Below are 22,345 nucleotides of genomic sequence, written 5' to 3'. Positions count from 1 at the left end.
GGTGTGGTGCTTATGGCTCTCCAGAAATCTGCCTCTTCAGGCATTTCCTGCAAGATCCTAATGCATGGGACATGTCTGCCTTGGGATGCCAGGGGACTTCGACAGTGATCCGTGGCTTCAAGCTCAAGGGATGTTTCTTGGCAATGCAAGTGCCACAAGATGTTGTTTTCCTGGTCTTGGCCATTCAATCTGCTTCAGCTTCAAAAAGCCTTTGAAACATGAATGTAACTTCTGGAGATGCTAAGTGTGTGTTATGCATCGTAAGATGCTTCCAGCAGAAACTGCTTGCTATCAAAGTGCAACAGAGCCTGGGGGTGCATGTGGGTTGGGATCTATCTGCACCTTTCTGGTAAAGCTGCACCTTCAGGGTACATTTGCAGTGGTAATCCCTGTCCCCAGCTGGGGCTTCTCCAGCAGAAGGAGGAGAAAAAAGTGGAGTTCTCAAAGTCCTTGTGGTTTTAAAATTACCGATTTCAGTACTTGCTGATTTGTAGGACTTGCTGTCAGGCATGCTGTCGCAGATCAGGGAACTGGATGGGACATGATGGGTGGACCACGGATGCAGGGATTATTATGGCTACCCCTAAATAAGACATTTGGGTGTGAATTAGAGCCCTGTGCCTGCTGCTTCCTTGCTCCTGGGTGCTTGTGGCCACCTTGCATAGGCCTGTGGGGTGAGTAACACTTGCACGCCCTCCCTGTGACAGGATGCTGCCTCTCTGGGCTGTGACTGCTCTGGTAGGACTTGTTTGTCACCTCTTGAGCTTGTTTAACCCCTGTCAGCTCTTTGCATGTGAATAAAGTAACCCATTTGCTGCCCCAGGCTGGAGCCCTGTGCCTGTGTCCTGCGTGCACCCTCATGGCCTCCACACAGCAGATGATGATGACCTCTTTTTGGCTGCTTTGCACTAGGCTATGAGATGGTGTCTGCTTGGGATTCCAGAGCCAGCATCCTCAGGATGAACATGGCACTGTGGAAAGGTCCTGCACCACAATGCTGCAGGCAGGGCTCTGCCAGGTGCTCCCTGCTGCAGTGGCAGCAACCATCAGTGGTAGCCAGATTCTGCTGCACAGAGCTGTGGATGATCGTCTCTACCCAGCGTGGGACCTGCCAGACCAGGAGGAGCCACAGTGTCAAGCTTTGCTGTGGCTGATCTTTGCCCAGCATTGAACCTGCCAGTGGTGTCAACCCTTGGTGACGGCCTCAAGCTTTGACTCTGGTCACCTTCTGGCCTGGAATGGACATGGTCTAGAAAGCTCAGCAGAGCTGCTCTATCCCTGCAACAGCCCAGCCAAGGGCAGGTGATACCACTCCAAAAGACGGACCTAAGAGGGGAGGACACTGTCAATGGGCTGGAGGAGACCCTGGATGAAGACCCATCACCTCCAACCTGCTGCAGGATGAGCACCATCAGGGGGATCTTCTTGATGTTGGGTCACCTCTCCACACCTGAGTAATGGCAAGGCTTCTGTCCCACTTGAAGGTTTCAGCATGTGGGCAAGTACCATCTCTTCCCTTTGGTGTCTGTGCTTGGGGCAGGGAGAGACCTCAGGAAGCATTAAATAGCTGTTGGATGCATCACCACAGCAGCTGATCCCAGGCGGTGAGTCAGAACCAGCCTGCAGGATGGTGGCATGAGTGACTCCTCCCCTCATCACTTGCTGTTTACTCATGTATTGGGGTTTTTTCTTTACCTATGTGTCTGCATACAGCTGGGATGAGCATACCCCCAGCACAGGGCAGGAGAGGAGTGAGAGGGTCAGGTTCAAAGCAGGAATGAAATGACCAAGAGTACCCCAGCATCTGCCTGGAGCACATCCAAAGGGATGGACTGCTGCTGGCCCCGTAGACACCTTCATCCTCTTTGGATGGTGAGCTCATCATAGCCTGCTCTCAAGTACAAATACATCTTTATTTATTAGTTATGAGTTCTTATTACCCCAGCCCAAACCCTGGCATGAAAGGGTTCTAGTCTTCTGGATTTTGCAGTTTTAATTAGGCTTGCTGGGAAGCTCTCACTGTGCTTCCTGCCTGCCCAGTGTTGTACCCAGCCCTCTGCCAGGGTGGACGTACCAAGTGAACTCCCCAAAATGGGTGAAACCTCAGCACTGGTGGGATGCTTGGCTCAAAACCTGCATGCTGGTACCAGACAGTACTTGTTAGGAGGTCTGTTAGAGATGTTTGGGATGCAGCCAAGAGGCATTTGGGATGCTTTGGGATTTGGGTTGCAGCTGGCTATGCTGTTGCGTGCAAAACTGGTAGGTTTTTTTCCTCCTAAGCAAATATGATTCTTTTTTCTTCTGAGTGTTTGCGAAGTGTTTGCAATCCTTGGCTGGAAGGTGCTGTCTCAGCTTCTCAGAATTCCTGTGTAGGATGTTGGGGGAGTCCCTGCAAACTGTTTGTGGTCCTCACTTGTGTAAGGAGGATGGCTGGCCAGTTTTCTGAGCTGGCCATATATTATTTCAGGTTCTGGGACACCACCAAACCCTTGTGAGTCCTGGCAGCCATTAGGGTGGTGGTTTGCAGGAGCTGTGCACAATGTGCATCCCTCTCCTGCACATGCAGGAATGCTGCTTCAGCTCCTCTTCAGCCTGACAGCTTCAGGGAGATTGGGAGATGGCAGTGCCAGGAAAGAGAATAAAGCTGCAGGATCTGAGATTGTTAATTAAAAAGCACTAACAACAACCAAAAAAAAAAAAAACAAAACCCTTCGCCCCCCCTGCCAGTGTCAGCATTTGAAATTTCCAACTCCCAGTTAGGAAATTTGGTGTAATTGTGGAATCATCCTTACCCTCAATTTTAGGACCCATTGCATGGGGAAGGGAGCAGAAAGTCACTTTGTTAATCTGTTTCCAATAAAGTTATTTATAAATCTACGGAGGGGGGTTATAAGAATAAAATGAGAGCAGCTTTTGGGATGCTTCCTGATGCCTACAGCCACCTGCTTACTTCCCTGTGCTGTTTCTGGGACAGCCAGCAGGACCCGGCAGCTGCCTGCACTTCTGGTTCATGGTCAAAGTGACCTCCTAGGGCAGCTACAAACAGAGGCAGCTGGAAATTGTCCTTCTGCTGAGAAGTGCTGCTTCCTGTAGAAAAGTGTTTCTTGTACAAAAACCAAGAGCCCATTTTGCTACCTGGTGGTGTAACAAAGACACTTGCTAATTAAAGCAGGGGGTCGGCAGTAAAGCTTGGAGAGAGGAGGGTCATGTTTGCAAGTGGAGGAACAGTGCCCCCCAGCTGCTTATTATTTTAGAAGTGATGGTAAAGAGCTGAGTGGGGCTACAGCAGAGGTGATGCTGGTGTGGTAGGTTACTGGAGACAAGATGCTGCATGTAGGTTGTGATGTGTGCAGGGCACATTGCTGTCCTCCCAGATGAGGATGAGCTTTCATCCCATCCGCTCCTCCATGAGGGCCAGGCCTTTGAGGGAAGAGGGGCAGCTGGGCTGGGTTTGGGTGGGCTGGGGGGAGCAGATCCTTAAATTTTTCATGACGAGGGTGGTGACAACCTGGCACAGGGTGCCCAGAGAAGCTGTGGCTGCCCCATCCCTGACAGTGTTCAGGGCCAGGTTGGACAGGGCTTTGAGCACCCTGGTGTAGTGGAAGGTGTCCCTGCCTGTGGCAGGGGGGTTGGAACGGGATGATTTTTAAGGTCCCTTCCAACCCAAACCATTCTATGATCCTGCCCTGGAAGAGGTGAGGAGGGCAGGCTGAGGAGGCAGCAGCTCCCAGCCATATTTACCACACCCTTGCAAGGGGGCAGGTAACATCTCCTATCTGGCTATGAGCTGGAGACAGCAACCCCCAAGGAAAACTTGGGTTATGGTGAGCAATTGGTTAACAGGGCTGTCCTGTGCTTGCTAGAATTTAAGGACATAGTAATAAAAACAACTGGATTTTCAGATGCCTGGGGATGTGTCTGGGAGAGGTGCACCAGCTGCTTTTTGGGTGCTTTCCCCTGTATCAGGACAGAAACTGCTGCTCCCAGCTCTTTGGCAGCGGTGCTGCTGGTAAATGATCATCAAGGTGGGGCCGGAGGTTGGTGCTGGGTTTGAACCCAGGCAGGTGCCTGGGACTGGTGTGCCAGCAGGCATCCTGCTCCCACACCCAGCAGCGTACAGCAGCCTCTGGAACTTCCAGGCTAGGTAAGGCTGTGCCACACCTGGGTTATTGCTTTCTTATTTCTTTCCAAGCTCCTGGCCTCCCCCTGGGGTCGGGGCAGGAAAAGCTGGGTTTGATGCTGACAGGGTCCCTGGCTGGGGTGGGGGTGCTGCTCACCAGTATGCTTTGCCACCCCAGATTTGGCATTAGGGTGCTGTGTTGGGAGGAACCAGTGGCTTCAGGGTGAGCTGGGTGGTGCCGTGGAGGTGCTTGGACTTTGCTCTGCACCAGGGGCCACTTGTGGCTTTGAATGCGCAGGGTGTGGGGAGTGGTGACAAAGCCCAGCTTTGGGATGAAATTGGGCTGAACCTTGCAAATCTGAGGGGGTTTGGGCTCACAGGGAGAGCAGCTGAGCACACGGTGCCCTTCTCCCCCACTGGTTTTCCCCAGCCACCCAGCCAAGGCAAACATGAACTCAGCACCAAGGTATTTGTGGCAGCCACTCCGTGCCCACCTTCCAGAGGTGAGCAGGGGGGGTGGCATCTATGGGCAGTGGCCTCGACAAGTGGCGTCTTCCCTGGTTTCTCCTTGTTTTCTCATGTTATGGCTAAACTCCCTCATCGCTGGGAATGAGACCCTTCAAGCCCTCCCTTCGGTTACTCAAGCAGGCAGCAAGCAAGAAGTGGTGTTTAACCTGAGGCCAAATTTCCTTGCAGCCTGACTACAAACTTGGGAGAGCTGCAGCTGAGGGATGGAGAGGCTGCAACCAGCCGGGATAGGTTGGGAAAGTGGTTTGGGACCCTCCAAACAGAGGGCCTGAGAATCTCCTGTATACAGCCCTCTGCTTATGGCTTTCAGATGAGCCCAATGCTAGAAAAAGAGAGTGTTATAGGGGGAGGAAATGTACATCTTTGTTTGCACAGTGTTTGAAAACACCATAAGCTCAAATATCTGAGTCCTTTACAGTTTCTGCTTTTTTTTTTTTTTTTATTAGGGGCTTTTTGGTGTTTTTTTTTTTTGAAGGCTTTTGCAGTTGTTGAGCTGCTGGAAGAGGCAGGAGTTGGGTGCACCCGGGCTAACACAGGACAAGTAACTGCTGGGTGGCAGTCAGGCTGGGCACCAGCGCTGGTAGAGCATCCCCCGGGATCCCGGGCTTTGCCTGGCTCCCTCTCCCAAACACTACCTCTGGTTTTGTGCAGAAAGAGGCTTTATTTTAATCTCTTAATCAATTAATCTCAATCAATGTCTTAATTAAACTCTCTGATAAATTGAGATGGATATAAATAGTTTAAAATGTGCACTGCCTGCACCTTCTCTCAATATCCCATTGCGAGCGTGTGCAGCCAGTGGTTTCTCTGCCTTTTCTACTATTGTTTGGTGCTGTGCTGCTAAATTGTAAGAGAAATCACAGTGAAAGTCCAACAAACCTGTTAAAGATCTGTGCTTGCAGCTGAAATAACCTGGGCATCTTCTTCTGGGCACCATGCAGGCACACAAACCCACAAACCCCATCATTTTCCACCGCAGGAAGATTTGAACCCCCTGCTTAAGCATGAGAAGCAAAAAAATCAAACAACTTTCTCTTTTTTTGCAGGTAAACACCAGTGTTCTAATAAAATCAACAAATGTGCAGTCTGTGTACAGGGTGAGCTGCAGACTGAGCTGCAGACTGAAGGAGGGCAGCAGCGAGCAACTGCTTGGTCTAGAATGCACCTTAAGGGATGCTGGTGTTAAAAGATGATCATTGACATTGCTCGTAAAGCTTCTCATGTTCCTCATTGGAAGCTTGGGATGGAAACCTGGTTTCTTTTCTCCCTACAGACCACCCATCCTGCAATGACCTAGTGCACCTGAGACCCGGCAGCCGTGGGGATGGAGCTGAAGGTCTGGGTGGATGGGATCCAGAGGGTTGTCTGTGGTGTCTCGGAGCAAACCACCTGCCAAGAAGTGGTTATCGCCTTGGCGCGGGCCATAGGTGAGCCATGTCCATCTGCTGGGCGAGGAGGGATGACCTTTTGCAGGTGCTTCCTGGGAAGAGGAGACCTTGGGTGGGTAGGGGTCCTGATCTGGGGGTGTCAGAAGCCTCAGTACATCACTGCTGGCCATGGCTTTCCCAGTCTGACATGCTCACCTCCTCCCGGCAGGTCAGACGGGCCGCTATGTGCTGGTGCAGAAGCTGCGGGAGAAGGAGCGGCAGCTGCTGCCACTGGAGTGCCCCTTGGAGTCGCTGGCCAAATGTGGGCAGTATGCCAACGACGTGCAGTTTGTGCTGCGTCGGACAGGCCCCAGCATGGCTGAGCGGCCCTCCTCAGAGGGTGCTCCCCAAGCCCCCGAGAGGACGTTCATCCGGGCCAGCTTGCCCATCAAGCCCAGGCCTGCCAGCACGGATGCACCCCGTTCCCGGGAGCCAAAAAAATCCATGACCTTCAACTTGGGTCCTGCAGGTGACCCATTTGCCATGAGCCGCTGGAGGCACCAAGCACGGGAAAGGATGGATTTGGAGGGCAGTGGGGTCCTCCAACCCTCCAAGGAGGAGCTGTTTAGGAGGGTGCTGCGGCAGCAGGAGCAGCTGCATTCCTTGGAGGCCCATGGGGACACCCTGGAGATGGACCTACGGCTCTGGGAGCGTGGCCGATTCACGGGTCAGGAGGATGAGATCCTCTACCTAGAGCACCTGGTGCGGAGGAATGAGACAGAGCTGGGTGAGGAGGAGTTTTGGCAAACTGAGCTCCGGCTGGAAAAGGAGTGCGAGCGGGAGCGGCAGGAGCGCGTTAGGAGCCTCCGGGCCAGTCTGGAGGAGTACACCCAGAGGATCTATGAGCTGAGTGCCCGGACTGAAGCCCTGCAGCAGGAGATCCAGTGGGAGATGGCAGAGAGAGCCAAGAGGGGGAAGGAGATCCCTGTGCCCAGCCCCACAGAGCTGGAGGACATGGCTGCCAAGATGAAAAGGGACCTAGAGGCCAAGGTCAAGCAAGGGACCCAGCTGGAGAGCAACCTTGCCAGTGTGGAGAAAGCCCTGGAGGAAGCTGAAAGGAATCTGCAGGTAGATAGGACCAGGTCAAGCAGCCCCATGGGGTGGTATGACCTTTGGGAGGTGACGGGACCAGCCTTCCAGCAGCCTGGGGGCTGATGGGTTGTGTGGGGTTGGTCTTGCCACACCTGGCTGATAAGCGTGGGGCTGGGTGCATGGAGGTGGCTCAGTGGCAGTAACCACTGTCAGGGGGACACCACTGCTCTTACCCAGCCAGCACAGGGTCCCACACAAATGCAGCTTGACCTTGTGCAAGCTGCATCTGGGCTGGAACTCCTCCTGGCTGGTGCACAGGAAGCACAGCATCACCCCACTGCCGCACAGACAATGGTGCCAGAGCAAATGGTCCATGTGCAGGGTCAGTGGCGTTGGCATAAGGGTTAATATCTTGGATAAAGGAGTCGCAGAGGGGAATAGGACAGTGTAGGTCCCATGGTGGCTGTGCATGAAACCTTTTGACCATGCAGACTGTGCAAGGGCCTGCGCAGTGTGATGATGGCAGCTGTGGGGCTGAGCTTCCAGCATCTTGTCTTGAGCATTTCATTTGTGTCTGGCACCTCCCAGCACCGCATCGGCCACAGTTTGATGGCTGCTCACACCCTCTTGTGGAGATGCAGCAAAGCAGGGCCCTTCCCAAAACAATGCCTTCCTCATCCCTTCTTTCCACAGGCCCTCAGAGAGGGGTGGCTGAGCCACGCTACCCCCGAGGTCTCTGCTAGCTGTGGCAGGGTAAGCCCCAGCTAGGGGAAGCAGCCCCGGGGTGGGTATGCCAGCTGGTTTTGGGGCATGGGAGGGACATGCAGCTCACCCTGTCCTCCCCCTCGGTGTGTGTTTTGCAGGCCCAGACCCAAGAGCTGGAGGAGTTAAATAAGGAGCTGAGGCAGTGTAATTTGCAGCAGTTTATTCAGCAGACGGGGGCCACGGTGACTGTCCTGCAGGCCAGGTCCGAGGAGGATGCCCAGCCGGAGCCGAGCCAGTGCGAGCTGCCAGCCTACCGGAGAAACGGAGGTCAGCACGCTGCTGCCGGCTCGGCCGTGGGGGCTGCTCCGGGGGACTCCTGCCCGCTCCCAGCCTCCCCCTCCAAAGGGGTCAGCACCCCCTCCAAGGGTTCAGCCCCAAAGCTGGCCAGTTCTGCCCTGGGCACTGCTGTTAGGCAGCAGGAATGGAGTTTTGGTGCTGGCACAGCACTCACTCCCCACCCCAGGGGTCTCTGAGGTTTGCCAGCCCCGGGACTCCTTCCTCCTCCCCACTGAAGCCTTGGGGTTGTTTGTAGCCACGCTCAGTGCTCAGATCCTGCATTGCTGTTTTGGGGGCTGGGGCAGCTGCAGGGATCTTTCCTTCACAGCATTGTTGCATGCTGCTGCCACAGCAGTGGCAAAAAGGTTGCTGAGGGCCAGTGTCATCCCCCATTGGCTGTGGCCGGTGGGGATGGGCTCCAGCCACCGATGACCTCTTTGTGTTGGGGATGGGTGAGCATGGTGCCTGGGGCCACGTCCACATCCTCACAAGGGTGAAAGGAGATGGTGGGGGGGCTCCTGTGGAAAGTGACATGGAAAAATAGGGACCTGGTCACTTCTCCTCTGGAGTACCCAGAGAGGATGATGTGGCTGCCCCATAGCACTGCAGCAGCTGTGCCCAGCAAGCACAGGGGAGGTGCAAGCCCAGCCTGAGCCAGGCATTTTTCCCCATCTGTAGGTTTTCCTCCCACTACCGGCACAGACTCGCCTCCCCAGGCCAGCACCAAACAGCACCTCAGCCATCCCAGGACCCTGCCAGAGCCACTGGTGTCCAGCCTGAGCCCTGAGGGTGCGTATGTCCCAGCAGGTGCCCAGGAGCACAAGCTGGGATGGGGAAGGATGCGTGGGAAGGACGGGAAAAGGCTTTTGCTGCCCAAAATGGGCTGCAGAGAGCAAGCGTGTGCTGGGAGCAGGAGGCCAGAGCTATTTATAGATGCCATTAGGAAGAGCAAAGCTTACACCCTGGCAGCCTTCGTTCTGCTGCCAGGGGCTCTCATGCTGGAGGTCCAGCTCTCTGCCCTGCCAGGAGCTGCGGAGAATGTTCTGCATCCCCTCTCCTGCCACCCTGCATCCCCCAGGGCTAAGACCTTGCTAGGGTTAGGATGGGGATGATTTGGCGCCCATCTTATACAGGAGTCACTTTTGCTCCATCATGGGGACCAGTTTCCTCCAAAACTCCTCCCACCTACTGTGATCCTAATCCTAGCCCTGTACCACAAAAGAGCAACCTATGATGTTCCTGCCTGCCATGGCAATGGTGGCTGCATGCTGGTATGCCATTCCCACCCACACCACCATCCGCTCAGCAAGACCCTACTGCCGTCCTCCTCACAGCCCAAAACGTCCACCCCTGTCTCAGGAGATGCACTGGCATCTGCATGTCCATCTCCCAGCCCAGGCTTTGCCCTCACGTACGTCCTGTTTTCCATTCCCCTTTTTGTTTGCCTGCTGTGATGGGGTTGCTCAGGTGGTTTTTGTCTTGTCTTGCAGTTGTATCAACCAGGCAGAGCATCTGGAGGTAGAAGGGCCTGGCCAGTGGAGGATCAATTGCCTTGCAAGTGTAACTGTATAAATAAACCATATTTTATATATATATATATATATATTTTTTTTTTACTGCTTTATATTGTGAATGGATGTGGACGGCCAGAGTATTTTTACAGACTGTAAAATAAAACCAGAGACCAACAACACAAAGCAACCCTCCTCCCTGTGGATGGAAACAACCTCATTCTATTTTTATTTTTTGAGAGCTTTCTATATTCAACAGAAAACAGCAGTGCTCCCTTTCCACACAGCTTCCTCAAAAGACCCATCGTCCATTTGGAAAAGTCCTTGCTCTTTTGACTAGGGGAGCAAAGCTGCAGTGGAGACCTGCCTGGAGACTCACCTGGATGGAGCAAGTTAACAGATTTTACAGCACCTCTCCGCAGGAAATGGGGCCATGACACACAACCTCTTCATGGGCTACAGGAGATGCACAAGAGCAGCTCTAAGACAAATTTTTGCTCCTCCCTTTTATAAGAAATCTCTAGTAGAAACCCCTTTATCATGGTGCCATGGACCAGGCTTTAGGGGAGCAGGGAGCACACAGCAGGGGCTTTTTTTTCTTAAATCCCCTTAATTTTTCAACTTGTTTCTAAAATACAGTCCTTGAACGAGCCCTTCCCCAGTGGCAGTGCAGGTGGGGAACAGGATCAAAGTGCACTTGGTCACATTTCACTGATTTATATTTTGGTTTTCTACTTGATGGCCAGTAGTTACTCTCGGGTGTTGTTCATCTGTCCCAGTGGGTCGCCTTGTATTTTAATTGCAAAACCAAAGTGGTCTGGGGAGGGGATGGGTTTGTCGAGAAGGTTTTCAACACAAAAACTGCAAAAACTGTGACTCGGGCACCCCACTTTCCCCTACGAATGTAACCCGGTGTGCCGCGGTTTCCATCTTCAATAAATCTTTGGGAAAGGATTTGAGCAAAGTGAGTGTGCGCGTGCTGTTGTGGGCCTGGGAGAGCCCTCTCTGATGGCTTCTGGTCAGGTGCCCCATGGGCACATCGCACCCTGTGACCACCTCTTTCATTTCCAAGCCATCTCTTCCCCTTTGCTGAATTGAAGCTGTAAGTATTTTATGACTGAATGCATCTTATGCACATGCTGCTCTTTTCCTTTGTTCTTATTTATTTCATTTTTATTTTATTTTAAATCACAAAGTGCTTTACAACCAGCAGATGAAGCTTGTCTCCGGTGAGAGGCCAGCCATCTCTGGGATGAAGCATGGCAGCATTTTAATAATGCACAGCAGCAGCGTGGAGCATTTTAGGACAGGAGGCGAAGGGGATAGCGCTTGGCTGCAGATATGAGCAGGTAAGGGTGGAACCTCTCATTCACCTTCAAGCCCCTCTGTCTACCCCTGGATAACTGCAAGCAAGAACGTCTGCTCTTGCTGTCCATCAGTGTCTCCCCTGAGACTGCTGGGCTCTGGGCCCTGGGGATGTGCCCCTCTCAAAGCTGATTTTTTGAGGTGCCACTGCAGCCCAGCAGGTTGGCCAAGTGATATTGAAGGATTAAAGTATGCTTTGTTGGGAGAGTGCTGGTACAACCAGTTACGACGGAAGAGCTGCTGCAGTGAGGAGATCCAATTTCAGAGTTGTCTTTTTTGAATCATGGGGTTTGGGGCTTTTGGGTTGGTTGGTTTGTTTGTTAGTTTTTTTCTTCCTCCTCCTTAAATCACATATGTCAGGGAAAATGAGGTAAAACTGTTTGCTCTGTGCAGCCGCATCTAGGAGTTTCTCTCCTGTTTGCTTCCTTTTGGGGCTTCTTGCGGTCAGCTTTTTCGACTCTTGCTTTTAAAAGTGAGACTCCATCTTGACAGGAAGAGCAGCAGAGGGTGATGGAGGTTGTAAAGAGCATTTCAGTGCTGCTTGGGGGGAAAACACCCAAAAAACAGATTCAGAAAATCCACTTGCCTTGGACATGGCCAGATTTGGGATGTTGCGCAAAGTCCTCTGTGTGCCCTGAAATGCTGACCTCTGCAGGTTAAAAACTGGATCTTCTGGTTTGGGGGCTAAACCTGTAGCTTTGCCTTCTGCAAAATAGATGGGAATAAAGACCAAAGAGTCACTGCTTATGGCACCTCCTACTGGGAAAAACAGGGCAGAAAACTAATCTGAATCTCTGATTTTGCATAGGATTTTTGCCCTGCGCTTCTGTTTATATATTTGATGATGCTTTTTGTGGGTCACTTCCACTCAGCCGTGATCTGACAGGTCAAACCAGCATCAGTCTGCCTTGGGGCGGGGGAATAGTAGGGGAAATACGGGTTTAAAAAATATGCATCACTGCAGATTTTGGCCCTGAGTACTGGGATGCAGGATTCGGAACTGATGGGTGGGATGGGGGACAGCGTGACGTGGCTGTGTCTCTCAGAAGTTTAACACATGGGGTTAGGGTGAGTGCCATGGCTCAGGGGTATCTGCTTTTCCAGCACAAAGCTGTGGCATTTTGTGTCCCATAAACCATCACCCAGCTGCTGCAAAGGGAGCTGTGTTTTCTAAGGTGATAAATTACTTTGATTAACGCTTCTCTCCCTGCTGTGGAGCACACCAGTGTGGGGAGAGGCATTAATCAAACTCATTTATTACCTTGGGAAACTCCCACCCGCGGGTGACCTATATTCCTCCTGGTACTGGGGGTGTGCAATGGCGGGGGGGGGGGGGGGTGCAATGGCATGGTGAGCGTGCAGGTCCCCACGTGTTATTTCACCCAGTGAGGTTCGATACCTGCTCTGGCTCCCCTGCCTTTCTCTGCTCCAAAGGCTGTGTCAATAATACATTTCTGCCATTGAATATTTTATTGATGGCTTGACTTTTTTTGCTGCTTGCAATTCCCATTTCAAGGCTGCGTGATTGTTCCTAATTAAAATTTTATGCCCTGGGAGAAGCCTTCTTGCTACAGTGGAGATGATGCTGTCCTTTTCTAGGCCACTACAGAGTGCTAGGAAGGAATTACTCATTGTTATGAGATTAAAACAAAGCAAATGAATTATTGTTTTTTCCCTTAAAAACAAAAACACAAACCAAAAGCCCAGCACACGATGTGTACTGGAGAGGGAACAACCAGCTGCTTGTGGCTGAGGCAGGGATCCAAGCATACCAGGTGCCTCGAGGATGCTGTGCTTGGGTGAATGGAGGACAGCCATGTCCCCATGTCCCTCAGGAGCTGTGGACCAACTTCTTCTTTCCCTATGGCAGGCAGGAATGGGCTTCAGGGCTTCTCCCTCCTCGAATGCTTCTCACCACCACCTCCAGTGGCACCCAGCAATCACAATGCAAAGGACATACCTGTTTTTTCACTGGTGAACAGCCCCAGCATCCTTTTGAGTTTTTATTTTCAATTAGCTCTGCAGCCTCTCAGGCCAAGGCACCACTGAGGAGAGCAGTTCGGCCACCCAGCCCCCTGGGCCTCTTCTCCTTTCTGTGCTACACAATTACTATATATTTTTTTTTATATTGCATAAGCAAATAAAATGGCTCCCAGCTCCTCACCCATCTACCCTGGGCTGTGCCAGCTCTTTGGGTCAGGCATCATCCGCAGATGGTGCTGCCCCAGACCAGTACAGTTCCTCAAGGGCAGCACAGCTGCGTACATCTGAAAGACACCCAGTTTGCAGTCATGGGTTCGTACAAGTTCCTCAGTGTCTGAGTTTAGGTTTTCCCCCCCCTTAAATCTCACCTAGAGTGCTAGAAGCAAGCATTCGTGCTGCCTCCCAGCCCCTGGACTTGGCAAGCAGCTTCTAAAGTACACGCTTCAGCACCAGTTACATAAGGAAAGGTGTGAATGACTGGAGGAGAAAATGCCTGTTGGTTTTGCTCCCCAAGCTGTATACAGATGCTCTGCTGCTTGCTCCTGGGCACACAGTTCCTATGAGGGTAGTTCACTGCAGAGGGAGAAGAGAAACTCCTTGAACTGGCATGTGTGTTTGTGCAGGGAGCAATGTCTGCTCTCCCTATGATGTTTTTCCTTTCCCTGTCTCAGGGTAAAGACTGAGTGCATTCTACCTTGCCCTGAGAAAAAAACAAAAAAAAAAAAAAAAACAAAAACAAAAAAGATTTAAAAAAACATAAAGCACTAGAGGAAGCTGGGAAATTTCCTTGTTTATGGATGAGCAAGTTTGTCTCCCAATGGAACCTTCTGCCAGCAGAAATTTTATTCCTTTTTTTTTTTTTTTTTAGGATGTATTATGTAAGTCCATGCTTGCATCTAATTGACTGACTCCCTCTTAAACAATTCATGTACTCCTTCTATTCCTCACAGGCCAGCTTACTCCTTCAGTGAGGCTCACCACCGACCTGCTACTGGCACACGTTACAGACAGAACAGGGTAGGCACTTCCTAGCACAATGCTTGAAGCATTAAGCCTGCTCACTTCCCTCTGCAAAGAGCTGAAATAAGAGAACAAAATATGTGAGAACAGAGAAGTTCCTTCAGTGTAATGGGCCTGACAGTCAAGCATCTTCCCCTCCTGCAAAGTACACTCCTGCCTCTCCCCAGAAATCTTACAGCATCAGTTCTGAGCAAGAGCTTTTAGCAACGACTATTCTTGTTGCCAGGCTAAGCATGTCCTTACCAATCTGCTTGTTAGCTACCAAAAACCATGAAGTTAAGGGTATCTTAGCCCTGGTGCTGGGCTTTCTGCTTGAGAGACAACCAGGTAGCACCCCTTCTGCTCTCCTTTTCAAGCCACCTTCACTGGCTGCAGAGGTAAAAGGAGGCACGGGGCATGCAATGCACATCAGACGTATCACTGAGAAGGTACAGCTTTCCTCTTCACCTGGTCTAGCACCCAGTAATACAGTAATAAGCACTCAAACGCTGGTTTTGCACTATTTATTGAAGACTTCAGGTGTCAGCACAGCAGCTTAGTTTTGAATCTTGCCACAAGGATGCTAAAACCAGGAATTAAACTGTATACTTACCACCACTTACTGGAGAGAGACACAAAATAAAAGCAAAACCAAACTTCAATTCAACCCCTTGCCTTCGCTTACTGGAACTGAGCAGGATGGTTCCATAGGTAGTGGGAAATTCATACCACAGTGCTGCTCATGGGAACTGGGACAAGCCTGGCTAGGCAACCCACAGAGTTGCTTCTGCCAGTGGCATTTCCAGCAGTTAGTCATTGGGCAGCACAGTCCCAGACACAGGGATATTTCTTCAAAAAGAAACAAAGCACCTTAATTTTCAGATGCAGATTTGTTACATGCACAGTTACACATCCCAGTAAAATGGGGTGGTAGGGGACCACCGGGCTTCAGTTTGTGCTCACAGACATGCTCATACACAGGTGTATCTTGCACCAGGTTTCCCTCTCCCTGCTCTCCACGTGGCTATGCTGTGCTCCTGTCTACTCGGCACTAGCAGAGGGGAGATACTGTAAGTGTAGCTAGGGAGGAGGAAAGCCGCCTGCGGCTGTGGAAGCTGTGAACTTATCTGACCCCCCAGTCAAAAAAGGCCCATCTGGCTTCTGAAAAAGTGAGAAAGCAGCTTTGGTGAATTCAGATGGTGTTCCTCTCTTTTCACCCTGTTTGAGCACCGTGGACTCACCCAGTCTGCGTGGGGCACAGAGGGAGCTGATTTTTTCTTCCAGAAGAGCAGATGCTCATCCAGGACCCAAAGGGAAACACAACAAACAAGTGCATGCAGGAGAGATGGGGACAGGCAAAATTGCTCCATGACAGTCTCTATCAGGGCAGAGGACGTTGCTCTGCCTTCTGAGGAATTAACTACTTACTGACCAGAGCACTGTTGACTCTTCCAGATCAAGCCTTTACAACAAGTCCAGGGCTACATGTGAGCAACAAGGAGAAGACCTGAGCCCTTTCAGGAAACCTCAGCAGGCTGTGGTGAATCCTGGCTGGTTATTATGAGTTTAAGCTGCTGGTAAAGCTGCTCTGTGCTTTAAAAAAGGTAAGTTTCAACTACCCAGCTTCTTCACCAGTCTAAAACTGCAAGAGAGAACTTTGTAGAAGAAGCAATTTGCTTCGTCACTTCCTCCGTTTCTAGTGACAGCCACTCTGGGCGGTTGGAGGAGTCCCTGCCTGGCTTGCCTTCCTGCTCCTCCGGTCCATGAAGTCAGAGTCCCCTGCGTGACATCACGGTGTGATGGTGCAAGGCAGCTCTGCCAGAACCCAGCCAAAGGCTGGGGACCCAATAGAGCCCTGGCGCAAGGAGAGGAAAGCTGGGTGCAAGGGTGGGGGGCTGAATGAGAAACAAAACGGCCACAGAAAAACAAAGTGAAGCTCATTTCTGTTGTTCATTTAACAGACTAGACAGTCTCTCTTTAAAGGTGACTCATCCGGGGCAATACCAGGCAGTTTCTTCTGTTAACACACCCTTGGCAATAGCACTTCAGTTAGTCACTGACTGGTGTATCAAGACGTCACTGGCTGGGATGAAGCACCTCTTTAACTTGGTACGGAGTCCACTAGCACTTACTGACTTTGGAGAAGAGCAGGGAAGGAGAGAGGAGGGCACAGCATCCCTCCGGCGCAACTTTACCACGGGCTTCTAGCACCCGCACGCTGCCACGGCCCGTTCCACTCATCTCCGTTGGCGCTGGACACACCGAGCCCGGCTGCATGAAACCTTAAATCTTTTCACACTCCATCACGCCGTGTGGCTAACTGCAAGGCGCTGTCTCTGCATGTCAGGGGTCTGCCGCGCCAAGGATGGGAAGCTGCTGGAGGCAGGACAGTGGCGTTTCACGGGGGGGGGGGGAAGGACGATGACGACTCCTTCTCACGCCGAAGCCCCTCACTTGGGTGGCACGGAGGGGACGCAGGCGTCGCGGCATGGGTCCGTGGAGGTGAGGCGGCCGCACAGCGGTGTCCGAGGAGCAGGTTAGCCGCTGTCACACGCACAGTGGAGTCGCCGAGAGCACAATGTGCGTTAGTCAGTGGCTCACCTGCTCCTGGAGAATGACGGGGAGCGGCAGAGCCCGCAAGCAGCACAGGAGACAGCGCGAAGGATGGGTCGGGAGCGGAGGGGGGTCGCGCCGTGCCCGGGCTCCGTGGCGCATCCCGGCACGGAGGGTTGCAGCTCGTCGCACGCACCCCCAGGACAGGCCCCCCCGTACCACCCCGGGGCAGAAGCGCCTTCTCCCGCCCGGCCGCCGCTCACCTGCGCTCCGCGCTCCCCCCTCCGCCGGCAACTTCTCTCTCTGGCCCGGCCCGGCCCGGCCCGGCCCACGCCGCGCGCCGCGGCCCCTCGCCCCTCCCACCGCGCCTCGTCTGCCAATAGCGAAGCCGCCCGCCAGCCCGCCGGCCCCGCCTCCGCGCCGCAGGGCCCAATGGCGGCTCCGTCACCGCCCGGCGGCAGCGGCCTCCTCCGCCCCCCCCCCCGTCAGTGACAGCGGCGGGCGCGGCGCGTTCGCTTCTGCACGTCGCAGCTGCGGGGAGGAACCATTTGTACCTGTTGAATCCGCCGCCCGCCTCCCGCTCACCCCGCCCCGCCGACCCCCTCCCCGCCCTCGCCGCTAAGCCTAATGCCGGCGGCCGCTGGCGGCACCCCTTTTACCCGGCCGCCTCCCGCGGGGAGACCCTTCCCCGCTACACGGAGCCCGGTTGCTCCCCCACTTCTCTCCCTACTTCTCCTCAGTCCCTTTCCCGCCCCCGCTGCAGCCCGGCCCATGGTACGGTCCGCCGGGGCCGTGCCATCAGGGCAGTGTCGGGGCGCACGTACGCGGGGAGGGGGGGTGTTCTGCGGCCGTGTCCCCCCTGCTGCCGCTCTGCACGTCGTGGTGGTGAATTTCACCTCGTTGCATTCATTTGTTATATAGTTGTTCCCGTTGTTCCTCTCTAGGTTGGAAAACCTGGCCGCAGAGTGCTGCTCCAGGGGTCCCGCAGTCTGAAGCCCCCACTGAATCCTGGGGTCAGGGACCGGATGGCTCGGGCGTCTTCTTCCAGTAGCGTCTTCCCCCCCCCCCCCCAAAAAAAAAAAAAAAAAAAAAGACAACACTTTTTTGTGAGAACTCACTCTTGGTCATCAACCTACAAGCTGTCAGCCAAACGGTTGAAACGCTGACAATGTTGGGGTGCCCCAGCGAGGGTTTTCTCAGCGCCAAAGGTAGCGCTGGATGGACGTAGCACTGTCCTGCGGAGGTGAAGAGCCTTGCTGCACACACACGAGAGTCGGGTGTTTGGCTGGCTCCCGTCTGCCCAAAGACACACACCTTCCCCAAACAGACCAGAAACTAGAGTGTGTTTGGGGACCCCCCCACTTCATTCACACTGCTGGTGTTCAAGAGAAGGGACACTTTGGGTACAAAAGTGGCTGCTGACCAAACGGGCCAGACACCACATCCCTGCTGAACTGGTAACACACGCTGTCTAGCAGAAGGCACTGGTTCTGCATCCCTTGAGGAAACCGTCGCGGCTCTGACGGGCGTTCTGCTACCTGGTGCTCTTCCTGCAAGGTGTGGTGCAAGACTTGGAAGCAAAACCTAGTGCGGGCTCCCCGACAGCCGGCGGTGATTACCGACCTCAAAGGATTTCCCTATATGTTTTGCTGGAGCGTGTACCAGCCATCCGTGGCTCTGCTCTCCCGCTGCCGGTGGGCAAGGGGGATGGGGACAGCCCCTCTCCTGCGTGACAGTCCGCACAATGACAGCCTCTGTTGTCATTTCGTGCGCGCGTTGTGTGGGACTTTTTTGTTTTCACCCAGCAGCCGTAGGGGAAAAAGTCACGTATTTTAACGTCTTCCCCAGTACAGGGCTGGCGCTCAGATTGGAGCAAAATCGGCCACGGAGCACACAGGCCCCTGAACCAACACCGTAAGTGAGGCATGACCGTGGAAATTGTCACTTTGTTTAAAACCAGGTATTTTGTGTGGAGCAACGTGGCTGGGTGCTGCCCGGACACCTCCTTGCCGGGCTGCTCCGTGGGACACGCGTGCCGTGGGCTGCCATCTCTTCTTCCAGGCGGTGCCTGACATTTCATGTTTGGTTTTAAAGTAAATAAATAAATACGTTAAATCCGTCCTCCCCCTGCTGCGAGCAGACAGGGAAGGAGTGTGTTTCGCAGCGGTGCTTGCACAGCTGGCTGTCGGCACGTTGCTCGGACCTCCCTGCGCTCCGTATTAAACCGTCCAGCGCGGAGCGGGACTGGCTGGGGTCCAGCCGAGCACGGCCGGCGCGGCTGTGGCGGGCGAACCGCTCGCCTGCTGCGCGAGCGAAGGGTGAGATGGGCTGTTGTGTGTTCCAGCGAACAGCAAGAACCCGCAGGGCTTGGAGGAGGGGGCCTGCCATTGCCCTGGAGAGGCTCCGGGCTGGGGTGCTTTGCCCCTGCTCCCCCGACAGCTCCGAACGAGCTCGTGGCTCAGCGCTTAATCTCCGGGATGAAATTTCCTGCTGACACGGCCGGTGCTTCCCTGGGGAGAGCCCCCACTTATTCCAGCCCTGCGGCTCTTCCGTTTGTTCCCAACTGTCCGCTGTGAGCGGTGACAGTGAACCGCTCCCGCTGACTGCGGGAAGCGCCGCGGACCGCCCGGCAGCCCCCGGCCTTCATCGCCTGTGCCGTCGTGCAGCGGGGATTGAGCCCGCGGGCTCGGGGAGGAAGCCAAAAGGGGAAACATGCCCCCGAGGCCCAGCAACCGCTGTGACCATTACCGTGCAATTAAAAAGCTGCCCCCCTGACAGCGCAGGTCTCGTCTTCTCAAACCTAAGGCGGTCTGTGTTCAGTGGCAACGGCTTCAGCAGGATGCTCACCCTCAACCCCGCCTCGCCCCACTCCCGAAGCCCTGAGCGGGCAGACAGCAGCACGGCCGGAGCAGGGGTTGCTCCGCTCTGTGCGGTCACGAAAAGGCCCTTGCTTTCAACCCTGGCCCCCATCTGATTCCTGACAATGGCCCGAGTGTCTGCGAGTACGTGCGCGTTAGCGCTGGGTCACGTCCGAGCAGACAGAGCTGCGCTCCCCGCCCGGCGGAGACCCGGGTCTTGGGCAGAACACCACGGCTGGTGGGACACTGCGAGAGGGGGAACAACCTTTCCTCCGGTACGTGCGTGCGATCACCCAGCAGAACGGGAACATTTGGGCTGGGATCAGCCACGCGTACTTAAGAGGGGAAAAAAAAGAACAGCCGCGATCTGCATCGCCTGACAGAGGTACTTAAGGCTGATGCGCGCCCGCACGGACCACACGCCTTCCTCCTCCGAGAACAGCGTGTCTCGGGCGCAGCCTGCCGGGGTGGCAAAGTGCGCTCCACCGGCCTTCCCTACGGCTTCTCTGGGGACCGTAGCCCCGACCCCGATGCTCAGGTCTGGCTGTCAGGGTGCGGCAAGGGAAGGCAGCACCGGGGCCCGGCCTCACAGCCTCAACACCGCAAGCCTGGGGACACCGACCAAAGGCACAGCGAGCACCCCGGGGATGGCGGGGGGGTGCCCCTGTCCGCCCGACTCCTGTAGGGCAGTCCAGCTCCGCAGCCCCGCTGCCCAGTGCTGTCCACGGGGACTCAGCTCCTTCCCCTCAGGGCGGTGCGGTGGTATAGCCCGGTGCACCTCCGCTCCTATGGTTCAGTCCCGCGGCCGTTCCGCTCCCCCCTTCCCTCGAATGGTTCACCCTGTCGCTTCACTCCTTTCCCTCTCCCCCTCCCGCAAGCAGTGGTTCAGTCCCGCTCCTGCAGGCGGCGGCACCGCCGTGGCCCGGATGCGTTCCCGCAACACTTCCGAGGTGGGGGGGCGGTGTGTTCCTGCGGTGCAGCTCACGGTGGTGACGCGTCCTGGCCCTGGCCGGCCCGGTAACGTGAGCGTTGGAGCCTTCTCCTCGTGTGAGTGCCCGGGCACGGGGCGGTAGCTCTGGGGCTGGCCTGGGCCGGGGGGAGGGCGGCGGGGCCAGGACGGGCCTCGCCGTGGGCCGCAGTTGCGCGAGCCGCCGTCCTCCGCCGCGGGGTGCTGCCAGCTCCTGAGGGGACAGCAGCTGTTTATATGTGTTTAATTCAGTCCCTATAGAGGTACTTGCGTAGCGATTTACTCTGAGCAGCCGCTGGCGGCCGGCGGAAGATGCGGCTGAGCGGGTCCGCTGCGGGGGGGCTGCCGCGGCGTTCCGCGCGGCTGCTTCCGCTCTGTCCGCAGCCGCCTTTATCCCGGAAACTGTCCCAAGGGGTGGGAAGCGGTCGAGCAAGCGGCGGCATCCATCTGCGCGGGGAGGGCCTGCGCGACGGCGGCTCCGTGCTGGGGAGCGATCCGGTGCCGCGCAGCAGCTTTATCTAATGCTGCGAAGACCTACTGCATACAGCCGAGTGTTTCTGGCATCTCTCTCGCTTTCCTTCCCGTTGTTTGTGCTGCACGTGTGAGTGTGTTTGAAAAAGTTGTAAGCTATTTCAGCCCTCTACAAGGAAGTCAGTGCGTCCCTGGCTAAAAAGCAGAAATAAGGCTTTATGTGCGAGCGTTTTTTTTACAGATTAACTTACTGCAAAGCGTGTTTGGGCTTAAAGGTGTAGCCTAGAGGGATCTGTGCTTACTGACAGATTTTAAAGCTGTGTAACCGGTGCCCCTCATTGTGTGCCCCTTGTTCAGTAACAGTTAAGTGTAGGACTTTTTGTAGGCTTGGTTGCTGTTCTTCCTGCTGGTTGTAACATAGATGCATTGCTGATGTGTTGCAGAGGTGTTTGCTCTGTATTTCCTTTCTTGAAGGTCAGTAGGTCTTGAGACCTTTTGTTAATGCGAATGCACAAAAAAAACCCACCCCAGCACGTAAAAGTCCAGTGTTTTGTTTTGCCTTTTCCCACAGCCCATAAACAGCAGGGAAAGCTGTAGTTAAAGGTGGGAATGGTGCGAAAGACTGATGCTGAAAAAGAACTCGCCAGTAAGGGTGACTCTCTGTAAGAAAAAAAGCCTGCTAAGAAAGAGGAGGATGTGCAGCTTTGGAAAGTGTTTGATTCCCAGCTGGAAATTGAGCCAGTGGCTTCAGGGAGTTGCAGGCTGGGAACTGTGTACATCTTGGCTGCTGCTTTGAATACAGAGGTACGAAACATCCAGCTGCTCCTCTGGGTAAAATGCTGCACTTCAAAAGTGCCTTTGCAAAGCCTGTGCTTTGTTTGCATTACAAACATATGTACATGCCTGAAGAGTGGGAAGCGCATATCAGCTCCTGGGGGGAGCTTTGATGGACAGTTTCGATCTTGGAATTTAGGGTGGCTAAATTTTAGGGCAGGACCAGGATGGGGGAAAGATAGGTGCTTACTTACCTACCCCAGGATTAATTTTCTGTGCCTTATCTGCTAGGTTCTTAGGTACATCCCTTATTTAAATTGTTGCATGAGCAATTCTAATAGTGGTTTTTAAGAGATAATCATTTTGTGACTTAAACAGGGGAAAGTCAGCTCTAAATTTAGATTTAAAGGGCTTTTTGAAAGCTCCCTGCACATGAGAGGTTGGCACTGTATGGCTCTAATTGGTAAGAGACTTGTTAGTCTGAATACTTTCCCTGCTTAGTTCCTCTTGCCTTTGGAATGTGGTGGTGGCAGATACTAGTCACACCATATCCAGATGTTTTCCAGCCAGGTACAGCTGTGATTTTTACAACATTCTTTCAGTGTAGCCTATGAAGTTGGAAACAAAGCCAGATGCTTTCTGATGTGTGACAGTGGTTTTCCAGAGGGGCCAAACCAACAAATAAAGCAGATGTGTTAACAAGAACTGAAAGCTCA

The 22,345-nt window shown here is 53.9% G+C and overlaps 2 protein-coding genes across 6 annotated transcripts in view; both read left to right on the top strand.

Annotated features, from left to right (window-relative positions):
* Positions 1-10,781, top strand: part of LOC133274254 (ras association domain-containing protein 8-like) — a 120,588-nt gene extending 109,807 nt beyond the window's left edge. Inside the window, exons 3-7 of one of the 5 annotated variants that reach the window (XM_061463198.1) lie at positions 5,922-6,075; positions 6,245-7,143; positions 7,971-8,139; positions 8,827-8,937; positions 9,639-9,741. In XM_061463198.1, the coding sequence (XP_061319182.1) occupies positions 5,973-6,075; positions 6,245-7,143; positions 7,971-8,139; positions 8,827-8,937; positions 9,639-9,670 (1,314 nt within the window). In that variant the 5' untranslated portion in view covers positions 5,922-5,972 and the 3' untranslated portion in view covers positions 9,671-9,741. Of the gene's footprint in view, positions 1-3,573; positions 4,145-5,921; positions 6,076-6,244; positions 7,144-7,970; positions 8,794-8,826; positions 8,938-9,638 lie in introns of those variants that run through there. The other 4 variants (XM_061463200.1, XM_061463197.1, XM_061463199.1 and 1 more) reach the window with 4 other exon arrangements.
* Positions 10,782-20,328: 9,547 nt separating this feature from the next.
* PHRF1 (PHD and ring finger domains 1) overlaps positions 20,329-22,345 on the top strand; it is a 29,311-nt gene continuing 27,294 nt past the window's right edge. Inside the window, 2 exon segments of the mRNA XM_061463188.1 lie at positions 20,329-20,427; positions 20,429-20,464. Coding sequence (XP_061319172.1) covers positions 20,344-20,427; positions 20,429-20,464 — 120 coding nt within the window. The 5' untranslated portion in view covers positions 20,329-20,343.

The sequence above is a fragment of the Pezoporus flaviventris genome, unplaced genomic scaffold (genome assembly GCF_033815535.1).
Source record: "Pezoporus flaviventris isolate CSIRO_AGI_PZ_B2104156 unplaced genomic scaffold, CSIRO_AGI_Pfla_v1 ptg000036l, whole genome shotgun sequence".
Classification (NCBI taxonomy): Eukaryota; Metazoa; Chordata; class Aves; order Psittaciformes; family Psittacidae; genus Pezoporus; species Pezoporus flaviventris.
Note: the sequence above shows the minus strand (reverse complement) of the source record. Positions and strands in the feature narration are given on the sequence as shown.